General features: G+C 55.9%; 2 protein-coding genes across 2 annotated transcripts; one reads left to right on the forward strand and one right to left on the reverse strand.

Annotated features, from left to right (window-relative positions):
- Positions 1 to 2,101, reverse strand: CCR10 (C-C motif chemokine receptor 10). Its single transcript, XM_031448655.2, has 2 exons — positions 2,058 to 2,101; positions 1 to 1,229 (listed from the first exon to the last, which is right to left on the reverse strand). The coding sequence occupies exons 1-2, from the start codon at positions 2,079 to 2,081 to the stop codon at positions 162 to 164; spliced, it is 1,092 nt and encodes a 363-aa protein (XP_031304515.1). The 5' UTR covers positions 2,082 to 2,101; the 3' UTR covers positions 1 to 161.
- A 562-nt stretch (positions 2,102 to 2,663) lies between these two features.
- On the forward strand, positions 2,664 to 16,710 carry CNTNAP1 (contactin associated protein 1). The gene is made up of 24 exons (XM_064495740.1): positions 2,664 to 2,995; positions 3,865 to 3,966; positions 4,061 to 4,254; positions 4,683 to 4,830; positions 4,919 to 5,122; positions 5,769 to 5,953; positions 6,482 to 6,625; positions 7,261 to 7,522; positions 8,028 to 8,177; positions 8,432 to 8,603; positions 9,063 to 9,169; positions 9,309 to 9,428; positions 9,794 to 9,997; positions 10,194 to 10,350; positions 10,439 to 10,566; positions 10,872 to 11,057; positions 11,561 to 11,782; positions 12,033 to 12,272; positions 13,158 to 13,511; positions 13,672 to 13,799; positions 14,245 to 14,338; positions 14,515 to 14,760; positions 14,860 to 14,907; positions 15,374 to 16,710. The coding sequence occupies exons 1-24, from the start codon at positions 2,932 to 2,934 to the stop codon at positions 15,658 to 15,660; spliced, it is 4,146 nt and encodes a 1,381-aa protein (XP_064351810.1). The 5' UTR covers positions 2,664 to 2,931; the 3' UTR covers positions 15,661 to 16,710.
- The last annotated feature ends 207 nt before the right edge of the window (positions 16,711 to 16,917 follow it).

Genomic DNA, 16,917 nt, shown 5'->3' on the forward strand with positions numbered 1-16,917 from the left:
TTGGGTTGCATCTCATTTCCTTGTTGTCAATTTAATATGCAGAAGTACAGAAGCAATACCTTTAGGTCTCTACCTCTTTATCAATGTCTCCCACCCACTCCCCTTTCCCACCACCCACCCTGGAGTCATTTCCTCAGACCACCTCTTCTTGATTCGAAGCCCTAGTGGTCCCAGAAGGAGACGCTGTTGGTCTCAGTGGGAGCAGAGCAGGAAGAAAGGCGGGGCCGGCGGGGGCACCGGCTGCGGGGGTGAGGCCCTGGACTGCAGCCCCCTCCCCGGAGCAGCCTCCGCAGATCCTGGCGGAAGCGCAGGCCCAGAAAGGCGTAGAGAACGGGGTTGAGGCCGCAGCGGGCGAGGGCCAAGCCCCCGGTCACCAGGAGTGCTAGATCCTTGCGCTTGCTGGAGGGACAGCTCCTCTCGCGGGCCGCCAGTAGGTCGGCAGTATCCAATAGCAGGGCGAGACTGTAGGGCAGCTGCAGCACCACGAAGGCCGCCACCAAGGCCACCACGACGCGCAACGCGCGCCGGCTCTCTGGCCCCCTGGTGGCCAGCAGCGTGCGGCCCAGGAGAGCGTAGCAGGCGGCCATAACGCCCAGCGGCAGCGCGAAGCCCAGCACCACCTGCGCCACGGCGCTCGCCCCCTTCACTGTCTGCGTGAGACCCTCGGGGAAGACGAGACGGCAGCGCCGCTGGCCTTCCCGCTGCCCATCCTGGCTGAAAAGGAGAGCTGGCAGCGCCAGGAGCAGCGACAACAGCCACACGATGACTGAAACCAAGTGTGCACGGCCCGGCGCCGAGGGCCTGGGTCCAGCTGGGAGGGCTCGCGCGATGGCTACGTAGCGGTCGGCGCTGATACAGGCCAGGAAGAGGAAGCCGGCATGGAAGGAGGCCGAGTAGAGGCCCGAGATGGCGCGGCAGGTGACACTACCCAGACTCCAGCCCTGCAGAGCCCCGGCTGCGGCGAAGGGCAGGGTCAGGGCCAGCAGAAGGTCGGCCAGAGCCAACTGGAGCAGGTGGGCCGAGGTGGGCGAGCGGGCAGCGCGTCGGGCCGCCAGATGGGTGGCCAGGACCAGGCCATTGCCAGCGAGACCCAGCGCAGCCACCGTCAGGGAGACACTAGGTTGGAAGGCTCGACTGAAGGCCTGGACATCAGCCTTGTAGCAGAGCTCTGGCAACGGCTCAGCCGAGTATGCCTCCTCATCATCCCCCGAGTAGGGGCCCCAGGAGACCTGGGGAGGCCAAAATGAGAGGAGAGACCTTATGAGACACACCTCCCCTACACACTTGCCCTCCCACACATGCTTACCAAGCTGGGAGCTCCTGTGTGACCAGGTACAATGGTACAGTCCCTAGGAAGACATAAACTCTTCTCCAGACTTCCTAGCACACCCTCAACAGACCTTGCCTTCCCTTGCACTCCTCCTGCCCCTGCATCCAGCTTCCTGGGTAACCTTGAGCAAGTCACTTGCTCCTTCTGGATCTCAGCTGCCTAATGTGTAATGTCGAGATTAGAAATCCTGATCAGCCCACCTGGCAGAGTTGTTTGAAATAAGGAAGATAATGAATGTGAAGCATCTGTGCTCTTGGTAGGCTAACCACTTGTGTTATTAATTAATCTTAGAGCTTCAGTTCCTTTGCAGCGCCCTCTCCTGGAAGAACACCCACATGCAGGCTTTACCTCAGATTTGGTCCCTGGACTCCATGCTTGGTCTGGACTACGTCTCCTTTCCATTCTCCCCTCCTCACCCCAACCTCTAAGCCTCCAATACAGGTGCACTGAACTACGGATGACAAGGGGGTCGCAAGGGTTGGGGCTCAGGTTTTCTGGGTTTGGTTGGGACTTCTAGGTTCAGCTTACCCTCCCCTTAGCCCCAGTCCCGTCCAACCCCAGCCTCACATCACCAGCCCTATCTATCTGGAGGTTCCCTGTTCCCAGAGGGCTCCAGGCATCCTAGATAGGTCATAGCATGGCAGGGGCCTGGTACCAGGTGGAGAATCCCATCCCGACACCATACCCTCCCTCTCTGTCACCCTTTCCCCAGGGCCCCCACTCCCACCTGCTCTGCGGGCTCGGTCCCCATCTCTGGCTACTCGGGTTTCTGAGGTAAAGTCACTGGGGAGAGAAGTTAAACTAGTAGGACAGGAAGGAAGGGGCGGGGAGAAGGGCCAAGAGGGCGGTGGGGATTAGGGTCTATGGGCTCTCTTTATCTGACTTTCCCATTCTACCCCCTAAAAATAATTTTTTTCCTCTTTACCCTGCCAGTAGAAAAAGAATGGATTTTGGATTATTATCAGTTGCTAGCTACCTGTGTGATCTTGAGAAGGTTTTTTAACCTCCCTGAGCCTCAGGTTTTTCATCTGCAAAGTAGAGTAACGCAACAAAGCAGAATTGACAGGGTTATGAGGGTGCCTATCATGGGTGCCTGGAGCATAATTTGTCCTTAGAAAATGTTAGGTTCTTTTACTTACTTGTCCCCCCACCTCCAGGCACCCTCCCCTTCGATCTCCCTTTTCCAGGATATTTCAGGACCTCCCTTCCCCCCTCCCTGCGGCCACAGCCCCTGGCAGCCTCGGGTTATTCAGGGTATTTCCCGGTGGCTGGAGGCTCTCTACCCCCGCCCTTTCGCAGCGGGGCTGAGGCGCGCGCTTGCGCGGGGTCCGGGAAAGCGGCGCGTGCCGGGAGAGGCAGGGGAAGGGGGGAGGTGAGAGGAGAGAGGGTGGAAAGGAGAGGAGAGAACAGCAGAGAATCAGGAACGACACACACAGAGAGAAGGGTTGGGAGAAAGGGGAAAGAGGGAGGGGTGGGTAAGGAGGAGAGACAGCGATCAGCAGCGAACCCCAGGAGGAAAGCTGGGAGCCTGAGCTGGAACTGGAGCCCTAGCCGAAGCCGGGCACTGGGAGGCGGCCGCTGGGACCCGTCAGCCCTGCGTGATGCGTCTCCGGCTCTTCTGCATCTTGCTCGCCGTGGTCTCAGGAGCCCAGGGCTGGGGCTACTGTGAGTGCAGGGCTCACAGGCGGGCAGGGTTGGGCCCGGGAGTCCGAGGCCTGCAGGGCGGGTCCCGCACCGCATTGCGGCTGGGTGGTCGCAGGTCCCTTCCTGGCCGGCGCGCGCTCGCTCGCTCGCTTTCATCCTTTCCTCCCTCTCCCCCGCGCTCCGCATTGCAGCTCCGGGCTAGGACTGGGCTCGGAGCTGAGGATAGGGTAGGCCCAGGCGGGGATTTGGGACTGGGATCCTAGCGGGAGCTAGTGCCTAGATCTAAGGGTTGAGAATAAGAATGGTACTGGTGACCGGCGCTAGGGTTAAGGCTTTGCCAGGGGCTGGGGCTGGGCTTGGGGCTAGACCAGGAACTAGGGGCTGGGGCTGGGGCTGGGGCTGGGGCTGGGGCTGGGGCTGAACTGGATTTGGGGCTGGGATCTACGTATGATTTGGTGAGCCTGTATGATGCTAAGGTTGGACATGGAACTGGTGATCGTGCTAGGACAGGCTGAGGCTGGTGCAGGTTTGGGGATGCTGATGAATGGGACTGAGGCTAAAGCTGGGGCTGTATTGGCATTTTCCGGTGACTCAGGTTCTGAAAGACTCTGAGGTCTGGGATTGTGTTTTGGGAGGTATTGAACCTGAGCTGGTACTAGGGCAGGAATAAGGCTAGGCAAGGTCTGGCCTAGGGGTTCCCCCAGAGGGAGAAGGCAGCTTCCCCTAAGTGTGCGGCTGTTGCTGCAGCCCAGGTTGAATAGATGGTTAAGTTAGGGCTGGGTCTGCCGCTGGGGGATACGGAAGAAAGAGCTCCAGTTGCTCACTGTGCTGGGCCTTTGGAAAGACTGGGAGGGGCCTCTCTGATCAACATGTCGGTTCCCCCAACCCAGACGGCTGCGACGAGGAGCTGGTCGGGCCCCTGTACGCACGCTCCCTGGGCGCCTCCTCCTACTATGGGCTCTTCACTGCGCCGCGCTTCGCCCGGCTGCACGGTGAGCATGACGGCGCCCCATGGTGGGGTGGGGGACTCTGGAATGCTGAAAGTAAAGCGGGAGCCAATGATGAAAGCCCTTATCCCTTCTATAGGCATAAGCGGATGGTCTCCTAGGATTGGAGACCCGAACCCCTGGCTCCAGATCGACCTAATGAAGAAGCACCGGATCCGGGCTGTGGCCACACAGGGCTCCTTTAACTCATGGGACTGGGTCACACGTTACATGCTGCTCTACGGTGACCGAGTGGACAGCTGGACACCCTTCTACCAGCGAGGGCACAACGCGGTACTTCAGGCTCCCTGAGCACACACCTCAAGCTCTGTGACCTTGGCTGGGCTGGGCACCAGCATGAAAGAAGGGGAGGGGGTGGTGGTGAGGGCACAGATGAGGAGCAGTGATTTCCACTCCAGGGTGTCTGTCCAAAGGGACTGTCAGCTCACCATGGGTGCAAGATGCTCCCAGTGAGGAGTTTAACATACTTCAGGGTAAAATCTGGGAGAGCTTCTTGAAGGTTGAGTTTTGAATAAATCATAGAATGGCGGAGAGGACGCTTTAGGCTAGAGAAACTGTGTAAAGCCATGAAGGGAGGGGAGATAAGGAGTGTTTGCCTTCCGGATGTTGAGATTGGCTGGATGCGACAACTGTGGGCTGGAAGGCTGTGGAGAAACAATCAGAGGATGGGGACCTGGTCACTCCTCTCCCTTTGCCCCCAGACCTTCTTCGGTAACGTGAACGAGTCAGCGGTGGTTCGCCACGACCTGCACTACCACTTCACGGCGCGCTACATCCGCATCGTGCCCTTGGCTTGGAACCCGCGCGGCAAGATCGGCCTGAGGCTTGGTCTCTATGGCTGCCCTTACAGTAAGGGTGCGAGGTTGTGGGTTGGTGGGGGAACCCGGGAGACAAGCAGTCTCCCCAGTCCCCGACCCACCTGCTGTCCTTCCCACAGAGTCCGACGTGCTCTATTTCGACGGCGATGATGCCATCTCTTATCGCTTCCCGCGAGGGGTCAGCCGGAGTCTGTGGGACGTGTTCGCCTTCAGCTTCAAGACAGAAGAGAAAGACGGGCTCCTGTTGCACGCCGAAGGCGCCCAGGGCGACTACGTGACACTCGAGCTGCAGGGGGCGCACTTGCTGCTGCATATGAGCCTGGGTGAGCTCAGCGTCGCGCGTGCGACCCCCGAGGCTCTCCTGCCACCGCCCTTCGCTGCACCCCCTCCGCGAAGCCGCGCCCACTCCCTATCCTCCCCTTCACTGTTTGGACCACCTTGCCCTTTTCGTGTAAAATTTGGTGCTAACAAAACACACGACAAAAGTCAGGAGAAGTGGATTCCAGCCTCAGCTCTACCACCTACCAGCGGTGTGACCTTGGACAAGCATTTCCCAGCTTGTTTCCTTATTGTAAACACACACACACACACACACACACACACACACACACACACACACACACACACACACAGAGAGAGAGAGAGTTATTATTTTGTATCTCATTCCCTTTTTATAAAATCCACATGATGAGGTAGAAGCGGCTATTTTACCGCAAGTTTTACTGAAAGGAAAACAGAGGCTCAGAGAGGTTAAATGACTTAGTCTAAGTCCATACTCACCAATGGCCATTGCTCCACCCCAGGCTGAAGGCAGTCCAGTCTCTATATGCCCACCCTCCCTGGCTGCCCTGGATCCTGGGCAGTCCCTCCTCTGAGCTACCAGCTGCTGTTCCATCTAGGGGCTGGCTGAGGGGTCGGGCTTGCTGAGGTTCTCCAGTTTCCAAGTCTGACCCCACCCCCCACCCTCAGGCAGCAGCCCCATCCAGCCAAGGCCTGGTCACACGACCGTGAGTGCTGGTGGTGTCCTCAATGATCAGCACTGGCATTATGTGCGTGTGGACCGATTTGGCAGAGAAGCAAACCTCACCCTGGATGGCTATGTACAGCGCTTTGTGCTCAATGGAGACTTCGAGAGACTGAACCTGGACACGGAGGTGAGTGGAGCCGTTTGGTTAAGCGGGGTGCTGGGTGAGTTGGTGGGAGACAGCACTTCTCTCTACTAGAGGTAAGACCTTGCTTTCCAGTTCCCGAATATCCTAGCAGCTCCTGGCAAACCCGCTGCTCACAGAGAGTCCTGAGTTTTTGTTGCTGTTGTTCCTGTTAGCATGTAGATTCCCAGCTCCTCCCCAGAACTCCTGAGATGAGGTCTGGGAATCTGGCTTTGTGGGATCAGACAAGTTGCAAAAACTGTCCCCTTCTGTCTCTGACCTGCAGATAAAGAATCCGAGATAGGTTAATTAACTTACCCAAGGGCATGTAGCCAATTTGTGGTGGAGTCAGGGCTAGAAACCAAGCCACAGGAGACCCAGTGAGCTTCCAGATTCAATACTGATACTGGGGCAATGTTTCTCCCAAGTCTTTTATAAAGCTCAGCCTGGAGTGTGGGAAGGTCTATGACAGGGGAGCGTGAGAAAGGCAGCTCTGCCGCACCCAAGGAACCTCACTCCTCACCTCGCCTACAGATGTTCATCGGGGGTCTGGTGGGCGCCGCGCAGAAGAACCTTGCCTATCGGCATAATTTCCGTGGCTGCATAGAAAACATAATCTTCAACCGAGTCAACATCGCGGACCTGGCTGTGCGGCGCCATTCACGAATCACCTTCGAGGCCAGTGGGCAGGCGGATTTGGGGGGATGTGGCATCAAAGCTGCTTGGAGCAAACAGAGGGAGTGGGAAGAGATCTTGAGACAGATAAAAGCCGAGGACCCCTCTTTCCCCAGCCAGATGCTCAACTGGAGGTCATTATGGACTTACAGGAGGTGCAAAGGCCACCCCAAACCCCCCTATTTAAAAGCTGTGGTCCAGTCTATCCACGTCCTCAAATACAACTGAGGAAAATAAGGTGCGGTGACCCAGAGTGACTTGCCCAGGGGTCAGGCAGCTGCACAGGGGCTAAGGAGGGACTTGAACCTAGAGCTGTTTAGGTGTGTGTGCTACCCCTCCCCCGCCCCAATTTAGGAGCATAATCAGGCACTGCAGCTGGGAAGCCGGCAGGAAATTGCCTCTCGACGCTGGAAGCAAAGAAGGGAAGGAGCAGTTGCCCTGGAGACGGTGTAGATCAGCGACAGCCAGCGAGAAGGGAGTCCCGAGGGCCAGCTTGGTTGGACACACCCTTCACAGATGGACATGTTTCTGGGGGCGGGGTGGGGGGAACAGTCAGGGTTCCTGCACCCAGGGAGCCTCACTCACAGAAGCAGGGTGGAGCGGCTCAGGTGCTCATGGGTCCTCACTTTCCTCCCTAGGGTAAGGTGGCATTCCGTTGCCTGGACCCGGTTCCTCACCCCATCAATTTCGGAGGTCCTCACAACTTCGTGCAAGTGCCTGGCTTCCCGCGCCGCGGCCGCCTTGCAGTCTCTTTTCGCTTCCGCACCTGGGATCTCACTGGGCTGCTACTTTTCTCCCGCCTGGGGGACGGGCTGGGCCATGTGGAGCTGACGCTCAGTGAAGGGCAGGTCAACGTGTCCATAGTGCAGACTGGCCGGAAGAAGCTTCAGTTCGCTGCTGGTGAGGGGTGGAGGGTAGGCGGAGGCACAAGGAGGCCAGAGAAAGGCAGAGGAGAACCAGTGAGGTTGTAAGCCTGGACTGAGGCCTCAGCCTACTGGAGACGGGTGAGGGAGTGAAGCAAGCAGGGCAGGAGATCTTAGGGCCCTGGGAAAAGATGGGAGTGGATGGAGGCAGCTGAGAGTGTGGGGGTGAGGAGGCAGATCTGCGGGGCTAAGGGCACTAGGAGAAGCAGGAAGGCTGAGAGTACTGGTATACTCCAGTTCCAGGAGGTCTCTGGAGATGTCTATTATTCATTTATGATTTTATGGACTCTGTCGACTTCTGAGGTTCCCAATAGTGAAGAGAGACATTCAGACATGTCACCACTCAGTGTGATAGGTGTAAAAATGGGGTCACATAGGCTGCTGTTGGGACACGGAGTGGGGCTGCTGCTTCCCCACTCAAGACTCTCTTCTCCTAGAGTATAGTGCTTCCGCCACCCACACCATCCTCCTGTCCCATGCAGGGTACCGCCTGAATGATGGCTTTTGGCATGAGGTGAATTTTGTGGCACAAGAAAACCATGCAGTCATCAGCATTGATGATGTGGAGGGGGCAGAGGTCAGGGTCTCATACCCACTGCTGATCCGTACAGGAACCTCATACTTCTTTGGAGGTAAGTGGGGGCCAACCTGGCTAGAACCCTGTCTCTGGGTGGGAAGGCCCCATCTAAGTCCACCCGGACAGGGCTACATGGAGAGTTTTGTAGTGGCAAATCCCTCTTTTCCCTCTGGGGCCTTGGGGACTAGAAGGTCACTGTCACTATCTACTGGCCCCCTTCCTTCATGTGTGGCTCTCCCTTGGCATCTCCCTGGGGGAGGGTCTCTGGAGTCTCCCTTGGGGAGGGCCTCACAGGGGTGGTTGCTCCAGGTTGTCCCAAGCCAGCCAGTCGATCGGGCTGCCACTCCAACCAGACGGCGTTCCATGGCTGCATGGAGCTGCTCAAGGTGGATGGTCAACTGGTCAACCTGACTCTGGTGGAGGGCCGGCGGCTTGGATACTATGCTGAGGTCCTCTTTGACACATGTGGCATCACTGATAGGTATCCAAAAGCCCTTCTCCCTAAAAAAGGTGACCCTTCCAAAGCCCTCTTCCATGGTCTCCCAATGGGAGTAGCCTTTCTCAATGATCTCCCATCTCCTGGTCCCAGCTCCTAAGCCTCCCACCTAGGGATGATTTCTCCTTTACTTCTCTTATTTCTTCCCTTAAAGTGACACATGCTCAAAATGAAAATGAAGCATCTGGTTTTGGTCCTAGAGGGTTTTTTGGGGGGGTGGAATAAGGCATTATTTATTCTTTTGCAGAAGGGGAAACAATTGTACTTGAGCCCTGAGATCTGCCTAATGCCCCAGCGTTTAGGCTTATAGCTGGCTAGTTGGGTGGGGTATGTTTCACCAGGTTCTGGTGCTTTCAGAAGCTGGAAGTGAAGCTTGTAGGGATCAGTCCCTACTCTCAAGCTCTCAATAAGGCTCCTTCCCTTGGTGTTGACCCCCTTCCCTAGGTGCAGCCCTAACATGTGTGAACATGATGGACGCTGCTACCAGTCTTGGGATGACTTCATCTGCTATTGTGAACTGACAGGCTACAAGGGGGAGACCTGCCACCAACGTAAGCCAGCTGGGGTGTAGGGCAGGGACAGGGGAGGTCAGGAGGTTTCTGGGGATCATGAGGCTTCTAGAGATGGTAGGGCTGGCCCTCCTAGCCCTCTGACCCCATAATTGTCCTTTCCCCACTCACCACCTGCCAGCTTTGTATAAGGAATCCTGTGAGGCCTACCGGCTCAGTGGCAAAATTTCTGGAAACTTCACCATTGATCCTGATGGCAGTGGCCCCCTGAAGCCATTTGTAGTGTACTGTGATATCCGAGGTAAGTGGCTCTAGTGGGTGGTGAGGGGACAGCTGACAAGGCAATGCAGGGGTGTGGGGGTGGGGAAGGATGGGAGGGTGGACAGGGGCAAGAACTATTAAACAGTGGTGGGGGTAAAGGAGGGCCGAAGGGAAAGGGGACACTCAGGAATTTGTAATCTAGCCTTGCAGATAGATTTCAGCTTCCTGATCCATTCCAGCTGTCTCATCTCCAGCCTACAATGTTAGGAGCCCAGAACTGGGCTGGAATGGAGCTGCTAGCCATGTTTATTGGCTCTGAGTTGCGCAGTGGGGCCGGAGGCAGGCAGGGAGATGGGTTGAGAATGCCCCTTTCTGGCCACAGCTCTGCCCTGCTCCCTCCCCCAGAGAACCGGGCATGGACAGTGGTGCGGCATGACAGGCTGTGGACAACTCGGGTGACAGGTTCCAGCATGGAGCGGCCATACCTCGGGGCCGTCCAGTATTGGAATGCATCCTGGGAGGAAGTCAGTGCCCTGGCCAATGCTTCCCAGCACTGTGAACAGTGGATTGAGTTTTCCTGCTACAATTCCCGGCTGCTAAACACTGCAGGTTAGGGCTGGGGGAATGGAGAGCAAGGTGAGGGGAGCAGAGGAGAGACCAGTTGGGCCTGGGAAAAGACCAGAGGGTTCTGGGGAGCGCTGGGCTAGAGGATTCAAGTAAGGGTCTGGACTGGTTGGAAGGGTAAGAGGACCCCAGAGGCTAATGGATGGATAGGGTCTGGAAATTGCCTGCGCCTCTTCCCCAGGAGGCTACCCCTACAGCTTTTGGATTGGCCGAAACGAGGAGCAACACTTCTACTGGGGCGGCTCGCAGCCCGGGATTCAGCGCTGTGCCTGTGGTCTGGACAGGAGCTGTGTGGACCCCGCTCTGCACTGTAACTGTGATGCTGACCAGCCCCAGTGGTAAGTGGTGGGGCCAAGGGACAGGACTTTCAGGATGCCAGGGGCAGCTGAGTGGCAGGGGCTGAGCCACTGCATCCTGCCCCCACAGGAGAACCGACAAGGGACTGCTGACCTTTGTGGACCATTTGCCTGTCACTCAAGTGGTGGTGGGGGACACAAACCGTTCCAGTTCTGAGGCCCAGTTCTTCCTGAGGCCTCTGCGCTGCTATGGCGATCGTGAGTGGCAGGTCCCTTGTATGCCCTCCCAGGGTTGGCTCTCCAGTTTCTAAAATCTAGGCCACCTGACCCACTGGAGGTCCCTGGACACAGTGCCAGACACCCCAGCTCCTGCTGTGACATACCCACACCTATGTTGTTCCTCTGCTCCTTACTGTCTTTCGTCACACTCCTCAGTCTCCCCTTGGCTACCCACAGCTGTACCCATTTGTCCTATCTCTGCCCACCCGCCCCCCAACCTGAGGCTCCTTACTCCTCCCCCCTCCCACCTCACTGACAAGGTCTTCCTCCATCTGGTTTTGTAGGAAATTCCTGGAACACCATCTCCTTCCACACTGGGGCTGCGCTACGCTTTCCCCCAATCCAGGCCAACCACAGCCTTGATGTTTCCTTCTACTTCAGGACCTCGGCTCCCTCAGGAGTCTTCCTAGAGAATATAGGGGGCTCTTACTACCAGTGGCGCCGCCCTTATGTTCGAGTGGAACTCAACAGTGAGCAGGCAAACCCTGGGGGAACACGGGGGAGATGAAGGTCCCTGGGGAGATGTGGGGTGGGTGGAGGCAGGGGTAGGTAACAAGGGCAGATGTGTCTTTGAGAGGCAGCAAAGGGCTTTAGGTGGCCCTGGCTTCTAGACCCAGCTCTGTCTTGACAGCTGGCTTTGTGACCCTGGGCAACCACTTGGCCTTTCTGGGTCTTAGGCCCCTGACTTGTGAGTAAGGAAGCTGGACTTTTGAAGGGGGTGGTTTCCTGCCTGACGAGCTCTGCTTCTAACCTGAGAAGTGGGGCTGGGAAGCTGGCTCCCAACCCCACTTCTGGGAACTGAGGAGAGACCAGATGACATTTTAAGCAGTTTATGGGTTTTGTCCCAGGGTGTAAACAAATTGGAGGGACATTCAAGAAGCTCAAAGGAGTGAAGAAGAAGAGGGATTGTATTGTATCCCTGTGAGGGATCTCAGAGGTCTGAGTCCTCTCCCCTTCCCCCAACATTGTTCAGCATCCCGGGATGTGGTCTTCGCCTTCGATGTGGGCAATGGGGATGAGAACTTGACAGTGCACTCAGATGACTTCGAGTTCAATGACGATGAGTGGCACCTCGTCCGGGTGGAGATCAACGTGAAGCAGGCCCGGCTCCGTGTGGATCACCGGCCCTGGGTGCTGCGACCTATGCCCCTACAGACCTACCTCTGGTTGGAGTATGACCAGCCCCTCTATGTTGGTGAGCAGCAACACAGAGGCAGGTCTGAAGCATCCTTACCCCACCTTCAAAGCCACTCTCCATGTTTCCAGGAACCCCGTGTCTTAGGTTCCAATCCCCTTGGACTCAGAGTGAGCCAAAGGCCCACTTTTCCTCTCCAGTCTCTGGTCTCCAGTCCATTCTTCTAGCCCCCTCAGCTCCCTTCCCAGACCCAAAACTTATCCCGATCTCTGGCTCTGCACCCATTTCTTGACCTGCCCACCTTCCCCAGGATCTGCGGAGCTTAAGAGGCGGCCCTTTGTGGGTTGCTTGAGGGCTATGCGTCTGAATGGAGTGACTCTGAACCTGGAGGGCCGTGCCAATGCCTCTGAGGGTACCTCACCCAACTGCACGGGCCACTGCGCCCACCCCAGGTTCCCCTGTTTCCATGGAGGCCGCTGTGTGGAGCGCTACAGCTACTATACCTGTGACTGTGACCTCACGGCTTTTGATGGGCCATACTGCAACCACGGTTAGTGCTGCTGGTTATAGGAGGACAAGGAGCCATAGGGTGTAATGGGGTGTAGGGAGGGCAGGGAAGGAAGGAGGGCATAGAGTCAGCGTCAGGGAAAAGTAGAGTTGCCCCTGGGTTCTTAATCTTTGAGCTGGGGCCACCAGGCAGTTAAGATGCTGGGTGACTCCAAAGGAATAAGGTAGAGCAAGGAAGGGATGGTGCAGCTAGCTGGTACTAAAAGAACTCAAAAGTAATAAACAAATAACTTCCCCATCTTTCCACTAGTACCAAGGGAACACAGGTTACCCCCCTTGCAAGCATATCTGCCTCAGGCTGCATGATGCCTTCCCAAGCCATTTCCTACTTGACAATCGCTGCACTCCTAAAACATGTCTACAACCTGGTTCTTGGTTAAGGCGAGCCTTGACATTCACCTTAGCAAGATTCAGCACATAGACCCAGACTGCATCCTCCCTGAGGCTAGTCTAGGAGGATGTGTGAGCAGGTAGGTTACTGGTGGGAGAAGTCTGATGAGGTAGGGAGATACAGGGACTTAGGTACCAAAAGAAGACCTTTGGTCTTGCTTTGGCAGTGTGAGCAGTGCCAGGTGTACCAGGTGATTCTCAATTTACTGTGTTTCCTTAGGCAAGTCACTACCCGTTTCTGAGCCTCAGTTTCCCCACCTGCAAAAATGCAGGGGTTGGATTAGATGATCTTTTATAGTTCTCATGGTTTGTAAGATTCCCTTCTGTGACATAGAGGCTCCAGGGGACCTCAAAGTGAATAGATATTGGCTGTGGTGGTGGCAGAACCTGGGGACAAGGGCCAGAGGGTGTGTGTGGATGACACAGACAGCATCTGAATTTGGGAAGGGGGCCTTGACCTCACTACCTCTGCCTTCAGATATTGGTGGTTTCTTTGAGCCCGGCACCTGGATGCGCTATAACCTACAGTCGGCGCTGCGCTCCGCAGCCCGGGAGTTCTCCCACATGCTGAGCCGGCCGGTGCCCGGCTATGAGCCCGGCTACATCCCCGGCTACGACACGCCGGGCTACGTGCCTGGCTACCACGGCCCTGGGTACCGTCTGCCTGACTACCCGCGGCCTGGCCGACCAGTGCCGGGCTACCGTGGGCCTGTCTACAACGTCACTGGAGAGGAGGTTTCCTTCAGCTTCAGCACCCACTCCGCCCCCGCCGTCCTGCTCTACGTCAGCTCCTTTGTGCGTGACTACATGGCTGTACTCATTAAGGAAGACGGTAAGCTCCCCGCAGGCTCTCGCCCTCAACTCCAGCTACCTCTGGGCACCCTCCATTCTCAAAACAACTGATCCACCAACACAAGGACCCAAGCGCTCTTAGGAGATGGGAACTGTCAGAGCTGAGAGGAGACCCCCTCTTTCTCCTCCCCACCCCACAGGGACCCTGCAGCTGCGCTATCAGCTGGGCACCAGTCCCTACGTGTACCAGTTGACCACCCGCCCGGTCACTGACGGCCAGCCCCACAGCGTCAACATCACTCGGGTCTACCGCCATCTCTTCATCCAGGTGTGTGCAGAGATGGGCGGGTGGGTTCAGATCACAAGCTCACCAACTAGGTTGTGGCAGCAGTAAATGTCAGATGTTTAGCATTTGTAGAGGACATTCCAATTTACAGAGGATTTTCACGTGTATTACCTCACGGGCCCTCACAACTGCTCTGTGAGGTAGTGCAGGTAGGCAGCTCTTTTATATTCGCTTGACCACTCAGTGAATGGACTCAGAAAGTAAGAGGTTTCCCCAAAGTCAAACCATCATAAGCTGCAAAAACAGGGCTCAAAACCAGGTTGTTGGGTTTTTAATACCAAATCCTACATCTGGGCCCAGGGGCTGCCCACCTAGGACTGAGTGAGGTAGGACTCACCACCAGTTTGGAGGGGAGAATTCCAGCATGATCTGGGCTATGTCTGCCTCTGGTTTGCCCTCCCTCACCTCCTTTCCCGTCCCGCTTCAGGTGGACTACTTCCCCTTGACAGAACAGAAGTTCTCACTGTTGGTGGACAGCCAGCTGGACTCACCCAAGGCCTTGTATCTGGGGCGCGTTATGGGTAAGCTGTGGGTGAGAATGCATTTTGGGGAAAGAGCTGTGGGTGAAGTCACTAGAGCCTAGAGGAGAGTGAAGGACGGGGAGTGGCAATGAAGGCGGTGATGAGAGGACTGGTGAGAGGGGGCAGGGCTGTTGGTGGTCCAAGCCTCTTTCTCTCTGGGCCTGCCTCTCCCTCAGAGACGGGAGTAATTGACCCAGAGATCCAGCGATACAACACACCAGGTTTCTCGGGCTGCCTGTCTGGTGTTCGATTCAACAACGTGGCTCCTCTCAAAACCCACTTCCGAACGCCTCGACCCATGACTGCAGAGCTAGCTGAGGCCCTTCGCGTTCAGGGAGAACTGTCTGAGTCTAATTGTGGAGCCATGCCACGTCTTGTCTCAGAGGTGCCACCTGAGCTGGACCCCTGGTATCTGCCCCCAGGTACATCCCCAGGACACAGAAGAGGGAGGGAAGAGAGAGAAGGGAAATAAGTCTTATCCTGGAGGGGCCCCCTCCTAACTGGTGTGCTCTCCTTTGCAGACTTCCCATACTACCATGATGATGGATGGGTTGCCATACTTCTGGGCTGTGAGTAGCAGTCACTACCCTGACCTCCTCATTCTGCCCTCTGACTGTCAGCATTCCCTCCCAGCCCCGTATCCTCAGGGCTGAGGGAAGGTGAAGGTACTAGGTGTATGGTGGTGCCAAGAAGGATGCGACAGGCTTTGCTGAAGGTAGTTTATAATTAGGTTGGAGAATTTTAAATGTTTGAAGATGCTGTAGACTTTTAATTGAAATATTACAATGGGGCTACAGCTAAGGGATGAGGAAATGGGGTACAGTAACATCCAGAGAGATGAGAAATTGGGGTAAGTACCAGGGATGGGGAAAGAGAATATTAGAAATAGAAGGCGGCAAGAGATAAGCCAGGAATTCAGACCTACCAGGTACTTAGGAATAACTTGATGTGGCCATACAGCTGACGCTGTATGTTTTCTGTATGTAGGCGAAACCCCAAAGATCTGCCCTGAATTGCTCCTTTTTTCCCTTTCAGTTTTGGTGGCTTTCCTGCTGCTGGGGCTGGTGGGGATGTTGGTGCTCTTCTATCTGCAAAATCATCGCTACAAGGGTTCCTACCACACCAATGAGCCCAAGGCCACTCACGATTACCACCCTAGCAGCAAACCTCCCCTACCTACTTCAGGCCTAGCCCCAGCCCCGGCCCCGGCCCCGGCCCCGACACCAGCTTCCACCCAAGTTCCAGCCCCAGCTCCAGCCCCAGCCCCTGGGCCCCGGGACCAAAACCTACCCCAGATCCTAGAGGAGTCCAGATCTGAATGAATCAGAAGGGCTTCAGGGACCAAGTCCATCTCCTCTGAATTCCCCAGTTCCTGCCTCTACCCTACCTTGTCAGGGACATTTGGCTCCTCTTAGCTGGCTCTGCTCATCCAGAGGATGCCCCTCCTGCCAAGTTTGGTGGGCAGAGCTACAGATGGGACCAAAGGGAGTGGTTGAGCCTCACTGCCTAAACCAATGCCCTGCCCATCCCTATTTCCTCAGGCTCCTGATTGTTTGCTTGCCCCAAAGGAGAGGCCTCATGGGGTTGAGACAGGCCCTTCCTGCCATCCCTGTCCCAGCTGCTGCCAGGGATTAACAACACAGTGCAGGGGAGATTAACTGCCTCCCTTCAAATATTCAATCTCAGCAGGGACAGATGTGTGGGATTGCAGGGATACACAGGGTATGGGGGGAGGAGGCTGCTAAATCATATCCCCCAGCCTCCCCTCTGCCCTACAGAACGTCTTCCATCTGCTCCCACTCAGTTGGGGGTTAGGGAGGGCTTCATTGCTGTCCCCCACCCCCCTTTTTTGTTTTTCACAGAGACCGAAAGGCCTCAGTTTAGCACCTTAGTACCTCCGCTGCTTTACACGCTTTAGCCAAAGCCATGAAAAACCTGCGATGTAGAGAGAATAACGCAGACACACTGACTAGCCAGCGCTCTACCCTTCCCCTCTCTTCCAAGATATGCAATAGCCTTGGTGCCTGTCCAAAGGCTTGGCCCCCTCTCCAATGCATGAGGAGCCCTCTTTCCTCCGCTCAGAGATGCTGCTTCATTTGCCCAGGAGGTCATATTCTTTATATATATCTTTTGTTGCAAAGTCTCTCTCCAGAGAAACTCTATATATTACTCTAATTTTTTAATTATCAGTTTATATATAAAAGAAAAAAACAATCAACTGTCCTGTCCTGTGCTGTGCCCACAGTCTGTAGCGTGCTTCTCCCATGTTGGAAGTCTCATGAGGTCTGCTGGTCACTCACCCAGGCTGATCCAGCCTCCACTCTGAAGCTGTGCTCTCAGACTCGGAGCTGTTCTAATAAAGCAGAGTGGCAGAGCCCCAGTCTGTGTGTGATAGTTGGCGCCGTGGTTATGGGAAAAGCGTGATGATTTTAAGGGAACTAATCTGATGGCTCAGGAATCTCTGTGGGGAGCATTCAGAACCCTTCCATCACCTACTAGGAGCCTGACTGGTTCTTGCCAACCCTGTACTCACAGATTTCCCCCAACCCCAGATCTCAGTGGACAAGTGGGGACCAGAA

Source organism: Camelus dromedarius, chromosome 16, assembly GCF_036321535.1.
Source record: "Camelus dromedarius isolate mCamDro1 chromosome 16, mCamDro1.pat, whole genome shotgun sequence".
NCBI classification, from domain to species: Eukaryota; Metazoa; Chordata; class Mammalia; order Artiodactyla; family Camelidae; genus Camelus; species Camelus dromedarius.

What these genes read in the sequence shown, in the direction of transcription:
- CNTNAP1 (XM_064495740.1), top strand. Translation starts at nt 2,932, where the DNA reads ATGCGTCTCCGGCTCTTCTGCATCTTGCTCGCCGTGGTCTCAGGAGCC. An exon ending in TGTACTCATTAAGGAAGACG is followed by an intron (nt 13,512 to 13,671) that starts GTAAGCTCCCCG and finishes CCCACCCCACAG; the next exon opens with GGACCCTGCAGCTGCGCTAT. An exon ending in GTATCTGGGGCGCGTTATGG is followed by an intron (nt 14,339 to 14,514) that starts GTAAGCTGTGGG and finishes CCTCTCCCTCAG; the next exon opens with AGACGGGAGTAATTGACCCA.
- CCR10 (XM_031448655.2), bottom strand. Translation starts at nt 2,081, where the DNA reads ATGGGGACCGAGCCCGCAGAGCAG. An exon ending in GGACCGAGCCCGCAGAGCAG is followed by an intron (nt 1,230 to 2,057) that starts GTGGGAGTGGGG and finishes TGGCCTCCCCAG; the next exon opens with GTCTCCTGGGGCCCCTACTC.